General features: G+C 30.8%; 1 protein-coding gene across 2 annotated transcripts in view; it reads left to right on the top strand.

Moving 5' to 3' along the window:
* The window catches only part of LOC118200869 (tudor domain-containing protein 5-like), a 102,126-nt gene extending 99,914 nt beyond the window's left edge, over window positions 1-2,212 (top strand). For both annotated transcript variants that reach the window (XM_085813815.1, XM_035372854.2), the window contains one exon: window positions 1,435-2,212. In XM_085813815.1, the coding sequence (XP_085669941.1) occupies window positions 1,435-1,457 (23 nt within the window). In that variant the 3' untranslated portion in view covers window positions 1,458-2,212. The remainder of the gene's footprint in view (window positions 1-1,434) is intronic.
* Window positions 2,213-21,397: the final 19,185 nt, after the last annotated feature.

The following is a 21,397-nucleotide window of genomic DNA, read 5'->3' as shown; positions in this document are numbered from 1 at the left end:
AGTTTTTTTAGCAGTAGAGAATTGCAAAACATATGATTGTCATGATTATTCATATTTCCATATTACTTTTACTGTAAGTGTCAGTATTGTTAACCAACAAAATTTAGAACTCAGAAAAGCCTTTCAAATCAAAAAAGCTTGGTAAAAAATACAGTTATTATGATTCTGTTTTATCATTGGCAATAACCCATGGATGTTCTATTTAGTATGAATTACTGGTTTGCAGGTAACTATTCCTTTACATTCATAAGGAAGTGTTTAAAGGATCTAGCTACTGCTATGAATAAATGCCTTATAAATATGTTTGTAATTTAATTAATCGAAGTATTTTCTGCAGAAGTCTCAGTAGCAAGAATATGGAGAAATGAAGGAGAAAAGAAATCCACAATGTTTCAAGTTTCAACATGCGTGCAATTATATGTTTGCACTAGATTTTTTATACTGAAAGTCCTAAATTTTGCTCAGTTTTTTAAATAATTTTATTAAAATTATATTCAAACTATATATGTGTGTGTAACTAAATGTATATATTTTATATATACTCAAGAAAAACTGTACAGTAATTATATATTTATAAATTACACTGTAAGTCATTCTAAAACATCCTTCTATAATTTGTAAATATGTAATTACTGTATAGAATATACTTTTATTAACTGAGGGTCTACTCTATTCTAAGTTGACAATAAGCCCATTGTGTGAAAATTCCTTTACTTTTCTTTCTTGCAATTCTTGAATGCTTTCCAAATTTAAAAAAAAAAAAAAAAATTGTACTATAAACTCACTTTTTGGGAGATTTCAAACTTTCCATCCCCAATTATGCCAAACAGGCAACAATTAGCATCACTTTTTCTTTTAAATTACTGTCCTTTGTTCTTCCAATAAGTTCAAAAAAAACTTGTTCTCTGTTAATCTTTAATATATTTTATAAATTATTATATATTTTACTTTTGCTTTACTATGCATTGAATTTATTTCATTTAAACTTGTTTTTGTGTATTTTTATTTCATATAAATGGACACCGATTGTGTAAAGGAGGCTTTAAAATGGTTCAGTAGCTAATTTTGGATGAACAGAAATACAGTGGTCTTCTTGGGAAGAGGGATTCAGTTGCATCTGATCTACCTCCTCTTGAATCAGATTTTAATTGTATTCCTTTCTTATTATATTTATTGTATGTATTTCTGTTATTTTCAGAATTTCTTCCTGTTTAAAAACACCGAGTTAAAGAAATTTCTTACATTTTTTATTTTCAAATTCGGGGATTTGATTGGTTTTTAAATTTCATTTCTTTGATATCTTTGTGATTTGGTTCTAAATTTCGTACTATTTTGTCTATAATTGATTAAATTTTTCAGCAGTATATTGCATGGAAATAATACTGGGATATTTTTAACAAAAAATTAATTTCATTAAAACTTTTCTCTTTTCAGATTCAAAGAAGAATATGTCATGACAGCTAAAATATTAGTTTCTTGAAAATATCTTCTGGGAGATTCTTTGAAAAGGATGATTAGATCTGTGATATTGTAGAGTCTAAATACATAAGATGTCCTCTAAACTCATAATTTATTCTCTTCTGTGATATTCTTACTGTGAATGGGGAAAAGGTGACAAAGAAATGTACTTTTACAATTAATTTTTCATCCCTAATTTAAGAAAACTAAAGTGAATAAACTAGGATATTGCATCCAGTACAAGACCAGTAAACTTTATTTTAGCTATTATGAATATGAAAGTCATTAAAATAAATTTTTAATTTAGTAGTGATAATTTCTTTCTAGAAGGATCAGAATTGGTTTTGATATATTCAGTTTTTGATGGATGTATTTAACTATATAAAAATTGTCAACATTCATTTGGCTGACAGAAAGACATTTCAAACATGATATTATCAACATGGGTGCTTTCTTTAGATGGCTATTTTCATGCTTTAATGTGAACACCAAGTGTAAATTTTACAGAGATCAAAAAATTTTTAATTTTCATTGTATTAGATGTGTTATTATTTTTTGTGATTATTATTGCAGAAATTATGTAATGTATATGAGACATTGTATATATGCATAAATAAGTGCATGTGTATGTGTATATTTATATATATACACTTAGAATACATGTGTAAGTTTTGAAAAGAGATGTAAAAAGCTGATTCTTATATAAAATGCCAGTTCTTTAAAATGAAAATAAAAGTAAAAATAGTTTGAAGAATGTTTATATTTTCATATCTGAAAGAATATTTTTAAATTTCTTCATTTCTATAAAATTATCTCATGAATGCAATTAATCTGAAAATATCACTATGTATATGAAAAAATGCAAACATCCAGCGATAAAACAAATGTATTTATTATATTTCTAAGAAATGTGCTTAGAAAGGATGTAATACATCCTAATATAAGAAAGTGGTATATCTATATGCTTATTTATTATTTAATGCTAACTGACAATTCAATTTGAAATTCTACTTGTATTTGAGAACTAGGGAAATTGTATTAGAACTTAGAAATGTCTATCAGAAAATCTGGCCATTTGGGAAGGGAAAGAAAATAATACATTTTCCATTCCTTTAATAGTATTTCTTATACAATATTATATCTGCCATTACTTGTGACTTCTTGCCAGCATAATGATAATTTGTAAATACCATTTTTTAAAAATGTTGTGTTCTTATATTCAAAGAACTGAAAGTAGTGCTGTTCAGATATATACTTCAGTTTTGAATTTTTTTCTTGGAGGGTGCTAGATCTGAGGAGTATGATAATTGTTGTAGAATTTCTCAACCTAGATCTGCAACTTTCAGATGAGTTGCCAAAGCAGCATATGATAAGGCATTATCATGATGCAGTATAATGAGCTTCCTGTTTAACCTGCCAGCCTCTTCTCTTTGACTACTTTTTCTAAATCATCTGTTTACTACTACAGTACAAAGTCTTTAATCTGGACTCGTCGGGACTTCGGCGATTCCGGATTAGGGGTTTTTTTGGATTTTAGATCATCAATTTAAATCTGGTAAGATGGCATGCAGAAATTATAAAATTAAAATATGAAACCATAATTTATGAATTAAAGAGCAATTATGACCAAAAGGTATCAAATGTTATAAAAAAAAGCTTAATATTTATTTGTTTACTTTATTAAACATTTCTTTCGATGTAAGTTGTTTAAGTTGCTTCATTTTATGTGCTAATACTTTCTCTTTAATTCTATAAACAGACATAATTTCTTGTTCAGTTACAAAGTTCCGCTGTTCAAGTCCTGTAATTGCTGTGCCGAGAATACCGACTAACTTGTCAATAGAATTTTTTCGTTTTCACTAACCTCTCTGTCACTTTCTTCATGCCTTTATCCATTTTTTGCAGCAATTCCACTTTTTGTTTGATGGACATTGAAACATGCTTTCGCTTTGTAGATCCTTTGGCAGCTCCAGAATCGGAAACTCTTTTTGACATAATCGAAAGTTCAAGCTTACTTTTTATAAAATTGGTCTAACAGTCTGCAAAAAATAATGAAGCAGATCCAATTAGAAGATTAAGTAACAACGCAATCTGCAACATTAACTGAAATAGATAATTAGATAATTTTAGCCTAGCTTATACCGTCCATTATACATTAAACGTGCATGCCTAAACATATTATGCGCATGCATAAATGCTACACATGTGCAGAAAGTTTGTAGCTTTGAGGTCCGGATTATAGATCATTCTGGATTATGGACGTCCGGATTAAAGACTTTGTACTGTAGTACCTCTCTGAATTTATTTTTTCATTAGATTTCAAAAGCTCATAATGTGTTGTTCTCTGGACGTCCCACCATATACACAACATTCTATTCTTCATTATTCAGGCTTCATATCAATTTAGAGGTAGAGGGGATAGGTTGTCCAGACTCAAAGTGTGCTCTTTTTTTAACAGTATTTTCACAGGGGCATCATCATGAGTTATGAGCTATCATCTGGTCCAAGAAGGGTTCATTTTTGTTCTGAACAATCAAAGATGTTTATGTGACAATTAATTCATGCAAATTTTTCTCAGTTAATTCATAAGGCACCTATCTGGAATGTTTATAGACTAAGCCAAGTTTCCGAGCATGGTCCGAAATGGTTGAGTTAAATTAAGCTTTTCTGCAATCTCCAATGTTGTCAGAAAAGGATCTTGTTGTATTGTAGTCTTAAGAATATCATCATTGGTCAGATATAACTGCCCAGCATGCAGCTTATCATTAACCTTTCAACAGTTGTAAGATTAAGCAATTCTTTCTTTCCAAATACACACGATATATGTCAGTCGTAAATTTGTAATGCAATTTCATTTGTGCCCACTGCAGTGCATAACTGGAATGTAAGCTGAACTCATTTGTGCCCATCAAAAGGTTAAGGCAAAATCGCTTCAAATTTTTCAAACCATTTCCTGCATATTCTATAACTGCATCTCCACCAAAAACTTCTTAATCTTTACATGTTTCTATAGCATTTCTTCCTTGTTAGAATTTGTATAAAATACAGTGGAAGAGAAAAAAACATAGTGAAAATAAATAATAGGCAGATCTTTTGAGGAAGATAAAAACTATTTTGTAAAAATGCAATCAAAGTGTTTATGTTGTAAATGAACTTTATCAGTAGCCATGTTTACACAATCGCATCTAATTTAAAAATGATAGAAACTTCTTGTTTCAGTTAATTTAGAAGAGCACATGGGTATAAATGCAGTGATAAAGAAAGACAGCTATATATGTCTGAAATGAAGATATACATATGCGTTGAAATTTGAAATAATATTATCAGACAGAACTTTCCGATAGACCTTATGCATCCTGGACTTTAGAGAGAAGTTTCCATGAGACAGGCAAAATAACTTCAAACATATAGAGATTTTCAATATCCACATTGATACACATATTTGAATAGTACTAAGCTCATGCTACAAATGTTGCATATCTTTCATATTTACCATTATAAGAAGCTCATATGAAAGATGTGTTACAGCAGGAAGAAATTAAATGATACGTATTCTTCTATGTGGAAACAAAGAATGAATTATTGATAACCAAAAATCTGAAGGATGGGGGTTGTGATTCTAAGAATATTTTGATTTTGTTTCCAATGGTGTAAGCTGTGAGTTTTTACCGTGTGTATAATTAATACTGTTATTAAAATTATGTAAATATTTTGTGGCAATCAAAATTAGGTCTCATTTCTATTTCCTTATGAATGTCTGGTATAGAGTCTTTGTTGCATAGCAGGGATGTCCAGTTTTTCTGGGCTTTTGAAACACATAGACTAAAGAAAAATGAGGAAATCTTCCAACAAAAATCGAAGACATGAACCTTACCATATCTAATAAAATTGTATTCACTTTTTAAGGAAAAAGTATATATATATCATATATTTAATGTATATGTAAAGTTTTACTTAGTTTTGTTAATGCTTCTCTATCTCATTTGATAGATGGAGTAGCAACAGTAGAATATGTATTCAAAATATTCATCTGAAATTTTTGCTCTTATTTTTCTTTTTCTATGCTGCACATAGAAAAAAAGTTGTTTGTAAACATACTTACTTTCAAAAGGAAATATCACAACCAAGAATTGCTTATGAAATGCATGATATTTTTCTGAAAATAGGGCAAATTTTTCTATTTAAGTAAATGTTCTGTGCATAATTTATCTAATTTTTATGTTAAATATTCCAAATACTCATAGTAGTTTTGAAGGCAACTGAGAATGAAGCAGCTAATGTACTGAAATTTATTCAAGTCATCTGAAATTTTAAAATCTATTCTATATGTCTTCTCCTTAGAAATCAATCAGTGCTGTGTATTTTTCACTATTTGTAAGACTTTTACCCATATACTTCAGGGGCAAATTGCATTTTTGCTGTTAGCATCAAACTGCTGAAATTTCAGTTTCACTTTTAATGTTGTTTTTTCAAGCATAATTTATTAGTTGCTTTTATCTTTACGCATGAAAAATAATGCAACTAGTTTTTATTTTAAATTTAATCTAGCATATTCACACCATTTCATTTATTTTTTAAGTACATACAGTGGAAAAAATGGTGGACGTGCATACTGTATTTTTATGCTAGGAAAACCTTACTCAACTTGCATTTAAGAACTGTTGTTGTACTTCTATTTTTTGGAGGAGAGGGGTGAACAATACTACTTATGGTAAACCCATTGCTAGACAAGTTATTTATGGTAGACGATACTTTGTAGTCATTTTATTTTTAAAATAATGCGTTTTATTATGCATAATTCTGTGTTTTAAATATTATTTATGGCTTCTAAATATTTAAAACCTAAATACGGTATGATCAGCACCGATTTCTTCGCAAAATGCATGAAAAATGCGATGATTAAGCGCTCGCCCTCGGATGTATTTTACTACATTTACTGCTGTAGGCTGTAGTTAGATGTTGTTTTAAACTTTCTGGCAATGCTTTCAATGCAAGTGCATGACGATGCAACATGCAATGCGTTATTATAACTTCCGGTAATTCTCTTTCCATGTGTGAAAAAAATCCTGAATTTTTGTCTAGCATTGCAGGGGCTCCATCAGTGCATATTGAGCCAATCGCATTCCTTGGTAATTGATATTTAGTAAAAAAAATCTCTGATGCGATTGAAAACATCAATTCCTTTCGTATTCACCTCCAGTGGCTCACAAAATAGAAATTCTTCTATCACCTCTTTCTCCTTCACATACCTGACAAATACCAAAAGTTGGCTACAATTATCAACATCAGTTGACTCATCCAGTTGCATGCTTATTTTTAGTGGACTGATTTTTCTGTCTTCAATTACTTGCATTAAAATATCTTCACTGAGATCTTGTATTCGCGATCGTATATCATTCGATAATGGAATCTGTTTGATTTTTTTATGTGCTTCCGAATCTAAAACTGTTTTAGCAATAATTAAAGCAGAAATTTTAATCAACTCTTCAGTGATCGTGTGAGGTTTTTTTTTTTTTTTTTTTTTTTTTTTTTGTTTGTTTGTTTGTTTGTTTGTTTGTTTGCACATAAATATGCCACTTGATATGATGCTTCTAATAAAGGTTTTTGAATTGCTGGTCCGCAGAATTTTAGGATAGTTCCACTGGTATCAAAGCGAGCCTTCTTTGACTTCAAGCTGTTCATGCTATGTGCTTTTTCGTCACCATGCAGATTGTTGAAATGCTCTAATAATAAAAATATATACCATGCAGATTGTTGAAATGCTCTAATAATAAATATATATTTGGTTTGAGATTGCTGTTTGAAAATATCTCGGAACACAAGATGCATTGCAGTCGTTGCATGCCATCTTGTTCGGTTGTGATCCATAACCCGGCATACTTATCATTCCATTGTCCTTTTTTTGACATAGTGGAGTTCACTATAATCTATTTAATTACTTAGAAATAATGTAATACAATATATATGATGTTCTTACGTTTGTAATATCACTGAATCCTATTCGGCTTGAACGGGCAATTAAGAATGTATTAGTCTCAAGAGGTTTTTGGACGACAAAACAGAATACACAACACACATGTCGCAGACACAGTAGTTGACTCAACTTGACTCAGCCTAACACAGGCTTAGTAGATGCAGATACAAATCTGTGAATCCGTAGATTCCATTGGAGTAGCACATATTGAACTTAGCGCGTGCGGGGATAACGTTCTCCGCTTGTATTCCCACAAAGTTTTTTTCTTTTCTCCGTCACCTAGCTGCCTGTTCGGGTTCGTTTGTAGCGTTTCATGCCTTTTCGTAGCGTAGTGTATACGCCCATCGGCACCAGCGCTTTCCTGTGTCTTTTGCCGATAAGTGAGCTAGGTGCTACCAATTTTCATGAGCTTCAATATTGGGGACACTATTGCAGATTTCAAATATTTTATTATAAGAAATTTAATAAATGATATTTAAGGGACTTCTCCCGCACCCCCAAAAATACATTCCCGCACCCCCGCTTGAGAACCACTGATGTAATGAATGACGTCACATTACTTTAAAAGTAGTTGGTTTTAATATCTATAAATTTAATATAATGTTTTAAACATTATTTATGGCTGTTAAATTTTAAAATGCAGTTTAATTTTGAATTTTTTAAAATTATTTTACGAGTATTATGTATGATTATTTAAATAATTTTAATTCTAGGCGTGTTGTAATCAGCTCCCTGATTGGTTACAGAATATTTGTGCATTAACGAGCTGTAATCAGCTCCCTCATTTGGTTACTTAATATTTGTGCATTACCATGCCATTTTAAAATTTTATTATTCATCTCTTCGAATTCCTTAGATTACATTTTTAAATTTTTTTTCATTAATATCTAAATTATGATTCCTTTTTTTTTTTTGTTGTGGTACTTATGAATACAGTCAAAAGTCGTTAATTCGCACACCCATAATCCGGAATGATCTATAATCCGGACCTCAAAGCTACAAACTTTCTGCGCATGCGTCGCATTGACGCATGCGCAGAAAGACTTTTACAGCTGCGAATATGCGTGTGCGCATGCGCATAATACGTTTACGCAGTCGCGTTTAATGTATAACGGACGGGATAAGCTAAGCTAAAATTATCTAATTCAGTTAATGTTGCAGATTGCGTTGTTCCTTAATTTCCGAATAGATCCGGCTTATTATTTTTTGCAGACTGTTACAGCAATTTTATAAAAGTAAGCTTGAACTTTCGATTATGTCAAATAGAATTTCCGATATATATTTACTAATATGTAAAGGATCTACAAAGCGAAAGTATGTTTCGAAGTCCATTAAACAAAAAGTGGAATTGCTGCAAAAAATGGATAAAAGCATAGCCTTCGTTTCTCCAACCGTTCCGAAAGCTGTTTATCAATTTGACACTGCTCTGCGGCCGGGGGGGGGGGGGGAACGCTGCGGCGCGCAATGAATTGGAAGTTGATTTTATCTCGTCTTTGATATGATTTAAATCAAATTCCTCGTCATTATAATTCGCTTCCGATAGTGAAGAAAGTGACACAGAGGTTATTGAAAACGAAAAAATTTCGATTGACAAATTAGTCGGTATTCTCGACACAGCAATTATAGGACTTGAACAGCGGTACTTTGTAACTGAAGAAGAAATTGTGTCTGTTTATAGAATTAAAGAGAAAGTTTTATCACATAAAACGAAGATACTTAAACAACTTACATTGAAAGAAATGTTTAATAAAATAAACAAATAAATAATAAGCTTTTTTTTTTTTTTTTTTTTTTTTTTTTGTAAATTTTGATACCCTTTAGATCATAATTGTTCTTTATTTCATAAATTACGGTTGCATATTTTTAATTTTATAATTTCTGCATGCCATCTTACCAGATTTAAACTGATGATCTGTAATCCGGAATCGCAGAAGTCCCAGTGAGTCCCGATTAACGACTTTTGACTGTATATGAAAAAAAATGTAAGTATGTTTAAATACTAAAAAAAAATGTAAGTATATATTTTTCTTTTACTTTATAATTGTATACTTCACTTTTTATTAAAAAATTAATACACTTTTTTCAAAAATTGCTGAGATATTTATTGCCACATACAGTGGCTCCCAAAAGTAAACTTTCTGAATGAGATTTTAATAAGGTTTATAATCTATTCGTAACAAAATTACATGAAATATTTTTTAAATATAGCAAAGCATTATTTTTAAGAAATTAATAATTAAAAAATGATAAACATTTTATCTCATAAAAGTCTTCGTACATTGAAATATTTTTGAATAAAATCAAAATTAGAATTATCATTTGCTGCTTTTTTAAATGTTTGCATTGTGGTGGCATTTAAAAAATTGTTTGCTTTAATTTTTTATTGCTTGCTTCATAATATTCTATTTATTATTAAAAAATGAGTCGCAATCATAAAGAAATCACAAACAGCATTCAAAATTTTATAATTTTTCACCACAGTAGTGGTAAATTAATTCAAAATATCGCTAAATTAGTTAATTTATCCCATTTTACAGTGTAGTATGTGATACAACGCTTTAAAGAAGAAAATCAAATTGAAAACAAGGTAAGAAAAGGTCGACAGAGAAAGTTAACTAATCGTGAGGAGAGATTTATTATTAGAAAATTTGTGAAAAACCCACGTTTGAGTGCTGTAAAGGTTTCTGCAGAATTTAATACAAAGTTTTCTACTTCAATTTCACCTTATACTGTTCGACGAGTTCTCAGAGAAGATGGATTACATGGGCGTTCTGCACATAAAAAAAATTTTGTTAGTGAGAAAAAAAATGAAAGCTTATGCTTTCATTCGCAAAATCAATGATAAATACACCCGAAACGTACTGGAATAGTGCCCTGTTTGCTGATGAAAGCAAATTTAACATGGTTCCGATGGTCGAATAACTGTATGGAGAAGAAAAATGAGGAACTTCATTCTAAGAACTTAGTTGGAACAGTTAAGCATGGCGGTGGAGGTGTCCTTGTGTGGGGGGGGGCATGACAGCATCAGGACTAGGTAATTTGGTATATATTGATGGCATAATGAATCATTCTCTTTATTTAAATATTTTTAGAGACAATTTAAAATTATCAGCCTAAAATTTGGCTATTGGAAACAACTTTATTTTTAACCATGATAATAATCCTAAGTATACGGCTCTCAACGTTCGCCTGTAATGTCTCTATAATTGTCCACAAGTTTTGAAAACACCACCTCTGTCGCCAGATTTAAGCCCCATAGAACACATTTGGGAAAGAGCTGGAGGTTAGAGTACGAAAACACGACATTAAAATGAAAAGCGAACTCAAAACAGCCATGATGGAAGAATGGATGAACATTGATATAGAAATTTAAAAAAAAAAAAAAAAACTAGTAAAATCTATTCCCAGACGTTTAAAAGCTGTTGTGGATGCTAAAGGATATCCTACTAATAGTAATTTATTGTCATTTTTTTTTTTTTATTATTGATTTCTTAAAAATAAAGCTTCGCTATATTTTTAAAATATTTCATGTAGTTTTGTTACGAATAGATTATAGATCTTATTATTAAAATCACATTCAGAAAGTTTACTTTTAATTAATGGATAGAGCCCTATTTCAATGAAAATCATAAGTATACAAACACTTTTGGGAGCCAATGTATGTTTTAATGTTAAATAATTATATCCTATAAAACTTATTTTAAAGGATATGAATATAAGCGATAAGCAACGGAGGACGTGGGCACTGTCCCTTTACCAAAAGGTTAATCGGTATAGCACCACGTCCACCTATATATGGAGCCTAAAGAGGAATCACAAGACGCCCCGCGCCGGGCGCCCAAACCCAGAGCCAAATTCAACCCGGGGGCAGTCCAACAGACCAAATGCCCACGAAAGACAGTCCCAACAACCGCCCAGGCCCCACATTTATTAAATAAAATAACAAAAGCATGCAGGGCCAAAAAGGGCGAGTTTGGACAATAAGCAAAAATTTTACAAAGGTGTAATACACACAAATATAGAATATACATAAGCTAAAGTACAGTCTGATGTTGGGCAGCCCAATAATATACAATGAATAAATATAGACAGTAGAATTAGACTTAATGACAATATAACATAAAAATAGAGAACATAGTGAAATAAGGAATGTAAATGATTACAGCAATACACAGAGGATATACCAAAAGAAATAAAAATAAAAGAATACAATGTAACAGAATGCAATAGCGGTACAATACACTTGATCATGTGGTATTGTGGGAAAAACATGCAATAAGGCTAATTATACGATTATGAGGAATAAAAATAACATATGTAGCCTGCATAAAAGTTAACGAATATAAGATACTATACAATATTACAATACAATACAATACAAAAAAAATTAACATATTTAACCTGTACTAAAAGCCAACTGATATAAGATACTATACAATACAATACGATACAGTAGATACAATACCACAATATAATATGATACAGTAGATGCTATACAATACTATACAATGAAAATACAAAATACATTCAGTGTTGGTGACACAAAAATACATTTAAAATTGTCATGACACTAGTGATGAAAATACAAAATACATTCAGTGTTGGTGACACAAAAATACATTTAAAATTGTCATGATACCAGTGATCCTAATGCAGCAAATAAATTGATGCAGTTACCTGCATAAAAGATAACTTATATAAGATACCATACAATACTATACAATACTAATATACAATACAATACAAAAGCTAATTAAACGATTATAATGAATAAAAATTAACATATTTAACCTTTATAAAGCCAACTGATATAAGATACTATACAATACAAAACAATACCATAATACGATACGATACAATAGATACTATACAATACAGTCAAAAGTCGTTAATCCGGACTCGTCGGGACTTCGGCGATTCCGGATTATCGATTTTTCCGGATTATAGATCATCAGTTTATATCTGGTAAGATGGCATGCAGAAGTTATAAAATTAAAAATATGAAACCGTAATTTATGAAATAAAGAACAATTATGATCTAAAAGATATCAAAATTTACCAAAAAAAAAAAAAAAAAAAAAAAGCTTAATATTTATTTGTTTTTTTTATTAAACATTTCTTTCAATGTAAGTTGTTTAAGTTGCTTTGTTTTATGTGATAATACTTTCTCTTTAATTCTATAAACAGACATAATTTCTTCTTCAGTTACAAAGTTCCGCTGTTCAAGTCCTATAATTGCTGTGTCAAGAATACCGACTAATTTGTCAATCGAAATTTTTTCGTTTTCAATAACCTCTGTGTCACTTTCTTCACTATCGGAAGCGAATTATAATGAGGAGGAATTTGATTGAAATCATATCAAAGACGGAGATCGAGATGAAATACTACATTTAGTAAGGAATTATAAGCCAAATAAAATAACCTGAAGATAAGGATAGTGCTGACAGATCAACTTCCAATTCATTGCGCGCCGTGTCGTTTCCCTTTCCCTGCAGAGCAGCGTGAAATTGATAAACATATTTCGGAATGATTAGATAATCAAAGGATATGCCTTTATCCATTTTTTGCAGCAATTCCACTTTTGGTTTAATGGACTTCGAAACATACTTTCGCTTTGTAGATCCTTTACATATTAGTAAATATATATCGGAAATTCTATTTCACATAGTCGAAAGTTCAAGCTTACTTTTATAAAATTGCTGTAACAGTCTGCAAAAAATAATAAGTCGGATCCAATTCGAAGATTAAGGAACAACGCAATCTGCAACATTACCTGAATTAGATAATTTCAGCTTAGCTTATACCGTCCGTTATACATTAAACGCGCTTGCGTAAACGTATTATGCGCATGCGCACACGCATATTCGCAGCCGTAAAGGTCTTACGCGCATGCGTCAAAGCGACGCATGCGCAGAAAGTTTGTAGATTTGAGGTCCGGATTATAGATCATTCCGGATTATGGGTGTCCGAATTAACGACTTTTGACTGTACTATACAATAGAAATATAAAATACATTCAGTGTTGGTAACACAAATATACATTTAAAATTATCATGACACTTGTGATCCTTATGCAGCAAATAAATTGATGCAGACAGTTAAATGTGTTACTATACATTTGCAAAGGATGAAATATAGACTTAAGTATGCCACAAATTATGAACATATATTATACCGTGAAAAACACAAAATACATTCAATGTTGGTATAAATACAATGGATATATTTAAAACAATGGATAATGGTTGGATATATTATACAATGAAAATCTCTAGCGACCCCAATACATTCAGTGTTATTATTACACAGAGAATTAAATGTATGATATTACATGGGCAATTGATGAAAAGAAGACAGTAACAGTATAATGTATAGCCAAATATGCAAGTATATGGTATACCGATGTTTAACAGTAACTGGCAAACAATGTACCATTAATACGCCCAACTAGATATGCCAAGATATTATATACTATTATACAGTGAAAAACGCAAAATACGTTCAATGTAGATATTATCATAGTGCATTATGAGGGAATACAGACAGTTATATGTTTGATAATACATGGGCAAAAGATAAAAATAAAGACAATAACATTATTATTCATAGGTAAATATGCAGATTTAATATATTCAGATATATAACAGCACCTGGTAAAAAATGTACCATAAGTACATTGATAGCTGCTATATATCCGTAATATTTCAATTCTTTTAAACGTTGGTATGATGTTTTAACTCGATATTCAATTTAAGTAATATTTTCATCCAATTAAACGTTGGCGCAATGTTTTTATAGCAAAAATTTTTATTCTATTTCTTTGCTATATGAAAGTAATAATTTAACCTTAATTTAGTATTTTATACTCATAGTAAATGGATTTATTTATATTTGCCTGCCATCTTAAAAAATTGACATTTTCAACAAAAAAATAATCCATTATTTTTAATGATATTTATTATTATTTTTGTTATTATTATTATTTTTTTTTTTAAAGTTTTGAATACTTTACTATGCATAAAATATGTAAAAACAGCGCTTTTCAAGATGGCTGATGATTGTAAAAACCGCATCAACAATTGCGCCAACGTAAATCTCCAAAAATCCGTGCAACTGTCTACCAAAGTAGCACCCTATAAATATAATATAACACTATTAAAAAAGAAATAACAGCTTATTTAAAGATATCCTCAAAAACTGAGAATACAATGAATACTTTTCTAATGAGTTGTCAGTGTTCTGGAATTCGTTCCAAAAATTAACAGTGTTGTGCAGAGAAGTTCCATTGACCATTTTAGCTCTCTCTTTTATCAACCCCTGAGCATCCTTAATAAACTTAAGTGACCAAATTTTCATTGAGAAAAAAATTTAAAAATTATGATTTTCTTTCACGGTCATATTTTTTATCCGAGTGAATACTTTGCGATAGGTTCGGATCATTTATTAAAATGTCATGAAATTTCTCGTATGAATTGGTCAAATTATATTTTACGCTTAATACAGATTTTAAAGTTTTAATATTCAACTGCGTTTTTTTCAATAGTCGATATTTCATTGATACTAGGAAAAAAACGTTCTGTTGCTGTATTTGTTCCTGGAAGGGAGGGCGCTTGTTCTACAATTTTCAAAATATTTTCATAAGGAATATGATTCTGTTTAAAATGAAGGAACAACTCCGGCCATTTTTTGTATGTTTCCACATTTGCAAACAACCAACATTTAATTTTTTCTTCAGTAACGTATTTTTTTACCAATGACACCTCATCATAAAGATCATTTTCGCAAATATTATTTTTCGGAAAATGGTTACTAAAATGGTTACTCGTATTAAAAAGACTTTTCTACATATTCCCATAAAATCTCCTTTTTTAATGTCACCCAATGAAAATTTTTAATATCCTCGAATTGAACGGTCCGTTCTTCAAGATATTCCAAGCAGTTATAAAAATTTCTGACTTATTTCAAAAAATCAGGTCGTTTAATGGCACCTTGTTCTTCCAACCTAGTGATGTCCTTTCGAATAACTAAAGGAACGTAATCGTTATCAATTCTTTCTCGCAATTTTGTTTTTAAATTATTGATTTCATTTGATGTTTCCGTAATTGAAATTTTGTCCCCTTCAGTAATTTTCACAGCCTTGTGAAATAATGTAGCTTGGTTGTGGATGAACTGAAGCCAAATTTGTGATGTGTCATTTTCAAAAAAGAGCTGCAATATTCTTGGGCATTTATCTTGTGGTAAAAAGTATGATTTTAACGGTTCGTATATTTTAAAAATACTTTCTACAGCTGGTAAAAGAGCTAGCCATCGTGTTTTGCTGTAACCAATAATTCTTTTATACAGTCAAAAGTCGTTAATTCGGACACCCATAATCTGGAAGGATCTATAATCCGGACCTCAAAGCTACAAACTTTCTGCTCATGCGTCGCGTTCACGCATGCGCACAGGCGTTTACAAGTGCGCGTAAGAATGCCTTTACGGCTGCGAATATGTTTTTGCGCATGCGCGTTTAATGTGTAACGAACGGTATAATCTAAGCAAAAATTATTTAATTCAGTTAATGTTGCAGATTGCGTTGTACCTTAATCTTCGAATTGGATCCGGCTTATTATTTTTTGCGGACTGTTAAAGCGATTTCATCAAAGTAAGCTTGAACTTCCGATTATGTCAAATAGAATTTCCGATATATATTTACTAATATGTAATTTGTATCTACAAAGCGAAAGTATGTTTTGAAATCCGAAATCTGTTTATCAATTTCACGCCGCGGATTGGAAGTTGATCTGTCAGCACTATCCTTATCTTCGGGGCAGATGTTTTTATTTTATTTGGCTTATAATTCCTTACTAAGTGTAGTATTTCATCTCGATGTACTCCGTCTTTGATATGATTTAAATCAAGTTTCTCGTCATTATAATTCGATTCCGATAGTGAAGAAAGTGACCCACAGGTTATTGAAAACGAAAACATTTCGATTGACAAATTAGTCGGTATTCTCAACACAGCAATTATAGGACTTGAACAGCGGAACTTTGTAACTAAACAAGAAATTATGTCTGTTTAATAGAATTAAAGAGAAAGTATTATCACATGAAACGAAGCAACTTACATTGAAAGAAATGTTTAATAAAGTAAACAAATAAATATTAAACTTTTTCTTTTTGTAAATTTTGATAACCTTTAGATCATAATTGTTCTTTATTTCATAAATTACGGTTTCATATTTTTCATTTTGTAATTTCTGCATGCCATCTTACCAGATTTAAACTGATGATCTGTAATCCGGAATCGCCGAAGTCCCAACGAGTCCGGATTAACGACTTTTGAGTGTATTCGATTTCTGCGCTTTCACAAAAATCCTTCAAACTTTCAACACGCACAATAATACGAATAAATTTTTGCAATAATATTTTCAAGATCCACTTGAAGTCAGTCAGATACTGTTTGAATGCTGTGTAGAATATGCGCTGCACAACTTACTCCAATAATTTTTTGGTTCAAATATTCGTTAAGTTTCGTAAAAACGTTATTGATGCCTCTTCTAGCTTTTCCACCAAAATTTGCATTAATGTTATCCTTACAATAGGTAATAATTTTTATTTTTCAAATTATTCTTTTTCAAAATAGTACTTATTGAATCAAAAATTATTTATGAAGTTTCACCCGGCAATGAATTAAAATCTAATATTCTAATTTTAATTCCTGTTTCTGGATAAAAAATGTCTAACAATTGTGAAAAATAATTTTAAATGTTTGTGCTTGGAACCATCATAATATATGAATATAAATGTGCATTTGTTTAATTATTTATGCAATTGTGAAAACGAATATAGTGAAAAAACTTTACAAATAATGGCTTCGACTTTTGTCCTTGCACATGCAAAATTTTTGTCGTACAATATTTTGATCATTTGCGACGTAGAATCAGTTGATCTGAAACTTTGATTGTGGTTTATGGTGTGGAAAGCAAATAGCCCTTCAGCTAATACTAGCTGTTCCTCCGTTAAAAATACATATTTCTTGACGAGACGTAACGAAAACGATGAAACACCACCGAGTAAATCTAACTCGTTACATCGCCTAATTTAGTTTACTCTGCATCCATTTTATGTTTTTTTTTTTTTTTTTTCTTTTTAATTTATGTATTTTTTATTTCTTTATATTTACTATAATAATTAATAAATACTAGGTAATATATTTTTACAGTACATTTAAAATAAGAAATGCAGATGTTTTCTAAAACGCGGGACATTTTTAAAAATCGGCGGGACGCGGAACAGTCCTCCAAAAAGCGGGACTGTCCCACCAAAATCGGGACGTGTGGTCACTTTACTTAAGTACATCACCAAGACCTGGATCTTCCGACTATATTATCAGGAACACTTTTTTTATTTCTAGCAATCTCAGCAGATGAGATGCCTGCATTTGTATCAGAGGCTTAGTAGGCCTGGAATTATTCTGAAATTCAGCAGTATGTTCAGTAGTTTATCTAACATTGGGAAAATGATAAAAAGAAAATTAAGCGCATCCTCGATAATTATCAGTGTTGCCAGTTAAACTACATTTATAGCACTTATAAGCCCTCTTATGAGTGGTGGTTTTTCCACTTCTGTGCATGATTAAGTAATGATTAGTCTGTTTCGCAACTAGGTAATTAGAGATAATTCGGTGGTCTTTCTCAGAGCTGGGTAAAACTTTCAAGAATTCACCGTTTACACAGCCAGAAAAATTTGTTTTTGTATCTTGCATTAAAATTTGAAGAAATTCAAAATATTTTACGTTTGGTTGAACCATGATTGGTTTGATTTTAGGCTGTTGTACTGCTTTAACATTATCAATCTGAATCTCGTGCCTATCCTTAGGTCAGTTATTAATAGTAACAACCTTATCAACTTTCACGTTATGTTCATTTACTTCAGACAACTTATCAAACTTGTTCTAAAGTAGAATGTCCAAACTAGATTTCAGATGTTTCGGTTGTTTAACTATGTTTCTTGCTTTCATGAAGCCTTCTGAAGACTCAACATTTTGTAAAGTAGTTTTTAGGTTTCTTATACTCTTTTAGAGATCTATTCATACTTGTAGAGAAATATGATGTCATACAGCGAAAGCAGCGCCCTCACCTGAAGTAGAAGTTATTTAGATGCTAGACGGGAATGGCGCATTAAGCCATATCCTTTGATTTGTAGAATTTTCCGTATGTTGATTAATTAACTAATTAATTGTACATATTGTAAATAAATATTTAAACTTTATTGAATATACATCAATTATAGATATAGATACGATGTTCTTTATATAGAAAGATTGATTTTAGATACGGTAGAAGTTTCGCCTTAGAATTAAAAACCCCTTTCGCGACATGGTGCATCGGTGCCATGAACCTTTGGCTAATTTAAAAATTACTGTTTTTTAATTTTTGATAGCACTTTGTGCGAAGACAGCCAAGGTAAGCCTGTATTCTCTATTTTTGGTGTAATGAAAGATCTTATTGCTAAACTAAAATCAAAACGAAATGTATTGAGGACGGCAGTGTGCAAGATATTAAAGAAAATTGAAACCGAACTGAGTAAAGATGATAGTAGTATAAATGTAAATGTATTTGAAGAAATTTTAGACCTGTTAAACGAAAAATCAAAATCCTTGAGTGATTTAGACGCTCAAATAGAACGAGAATTAAAAGTCGAAGCGGACGAATTTGAACTTGAAATCTCATCCGTTTTGGAATATGAAGAGAAAATTCAAGTGTGGCACTTTAGAAGAAAGAAAAAGTTGAAGGAATTCAGTAAGCTCGAAAATTCGGACAATGCAAGTAGAGACATTTCTAATGAAACCGTTACAGAATCCCAAAACGAAATTAATAAATTCACTCGTCTTCCAAAATTAGCCATCTCTAAATTTTATGGTGATCCTTCGGATTGGTTAGAATTTATAGGTCAGTTTGAAAATGCGATTGATAAAAATCCGAATTTATCAAAAATAGGAAAATTAATTTACTTGAAAAGCTTTCTTGGTGGTTCAGCCGCCAAAGCTATTTCTGGTTTCGCTCTCATCGAAAATAATTACGAAGCTGCTCTTAAACTGTTACGTTCCAGATTTCGGCAAACGAACATCCCAATTAATTCGCATTTAGGACAACTCTTAAGTATTTCTCCTGTTAGAAATCTTAATGATGTAAACGGATTAAGAAAACTTTTCGATCACACCGAAGTACAAATAAGAAATCTTGAAGCATTAAAAATAGACTCTGATTCCTATGAAAATCTTTTAACGCCTTTAATTTTGAAATTAGTTCCTTTCTTGATTATAGCCGAAAAATTAAAGACGAAAATTGGGATTTAAAAGGTCTAAAACCTTTTTGAGAAACGAAGTATTCAGTAGAGTACGCACGGCTTTTATTAATTATAACTCTAGAGAGAAATATTCGCGATTAGAAAAGCAATTGCTCTTCAAATCTAAACATTCTATAGCCATAACAAGCAAGCCGTCTACAGATGAGTTATTAGCTGTGTCAGCCGAATCGCAGTGTCTGTTCTGCGGGAACGGAAATCATAAGTCCACGGATTGCGAAATGTTAAGTGTGGAAAAGAACAAAGAGATTTTCAGGAAGCAAGCCAGGTGTTTCTTATGTTGGGTCAAAATCATCGAATTAAAAACTGCAAACAAAAAATAAACTGTACCTTCTGCTATAATAAACACTCGAAAGCCATTTGTTATTCATTCAATCAGAGAAAAGATAATTAAAAATCTGAAAAAAACGTTGGATTCGAGCGTTATTTCCGCTGTTTCGTCATATAATTCCGATGAAAATAGATCTAATAAAATATTATTTCAAACTGCTTCTGCATTGATTCGAAATAATGATAAATCTGAAAATGTGAGAATTCTTTTTGATAATAGCTCAATGAGATCTTTCATAACTAAAGATGCACCTAGTAAAATGAAGCTTCCGATTGTTAGAAAAGAATCACTTTCTGTCTATTCATTTGGAGATAAAACTGCGTTAGAAAAGACTATTAATGTTTTTAAGCAAAACTAGAAAATGTTAGTGATCTTAATATATATATTGAGCTTCTTGAAACCGAAAGTATATCCAATACTGTTATCTCACCACCAGATTTGAACTTTGCTAAGAAAAATAAAGTTTTGCGAAATTTAAAATTAGTAGACTGTTGCATACAAAGTGACAAAATTAATATTCTCATAGGGGTAGATTTCTATTATTCTATAATTACTGGTAAAATTAAAAGAATTTCAAGAAATGTAGTAGCCACAGAATCTTTATTTGGGTGGCGTTTGCAGGGTAAAGTAAATAATGATCATAGTGAATTATTAACTATGAAAGTAATAGTAAATGAAAACTTGATATCAGATCAGTTACAACAGTTTTAGAAGCTAGAAAAGTTAGGTTTAGAAAGTGATACTCAAAACGACAGAACTATTGATTCAGAAATTATGAAATGTTTCGAATCTGATATCAAGTATAAGAACGGCAGATACCAAGTAAAATTACCTTGGAAACCAAATTCAAAACATTTAATGGAAGATAATAGGAATATAGCACTTGAAAGACTTAAGAAATTAAGTAACAAATTTTAAAAATGATAACCCTTTGTTTGTTCAATACACAGAGGTTTTAAAGGATTACGAGTTAAAGCATATTATTATTGAGCCAGTTCAGGAAGAAAATCAAAATGATAAGACCCTATTTTATTTACCTCATAGAGCAGTCATCAGAAATGATAGAGCAACAAGCACACTAAGAAGAGTTTATGATGCTTCAGCCCATAAACGAAAAACACTTTCTCTAAACGATTGTTTATATACTGGTCCGAACTTATATCCTGATATTTTTGATTTATTGATAAAATTTAGACAAAATTCGATAGCCTTTACAGCGGACATTACACAAGAATTTTTACAGATAGAGTCAAATGAAGAAGACAGGGACATTACACGATTCTT

Source organism: Stegodyphus dumicola, chromosome 3 (genome assembly GCF_044657685.1).
Source record: "Stegodyphus dumicola isolate Sdum_Otavi_A_Nest chromosome 3, ASM4465768v1".
In the NCBI taxonomy this organism is placed as follows: Eukaryota; Metazoa; Arthropoda; class Arachnida; order Araneae; family Eresidae; genus Stegodyphus; species Stegodyphus dumicola.
Note: the sequence above shows the minus strand (reverse complement) of the source record. Positions and strands in the feature narration are given on the sequence as shown.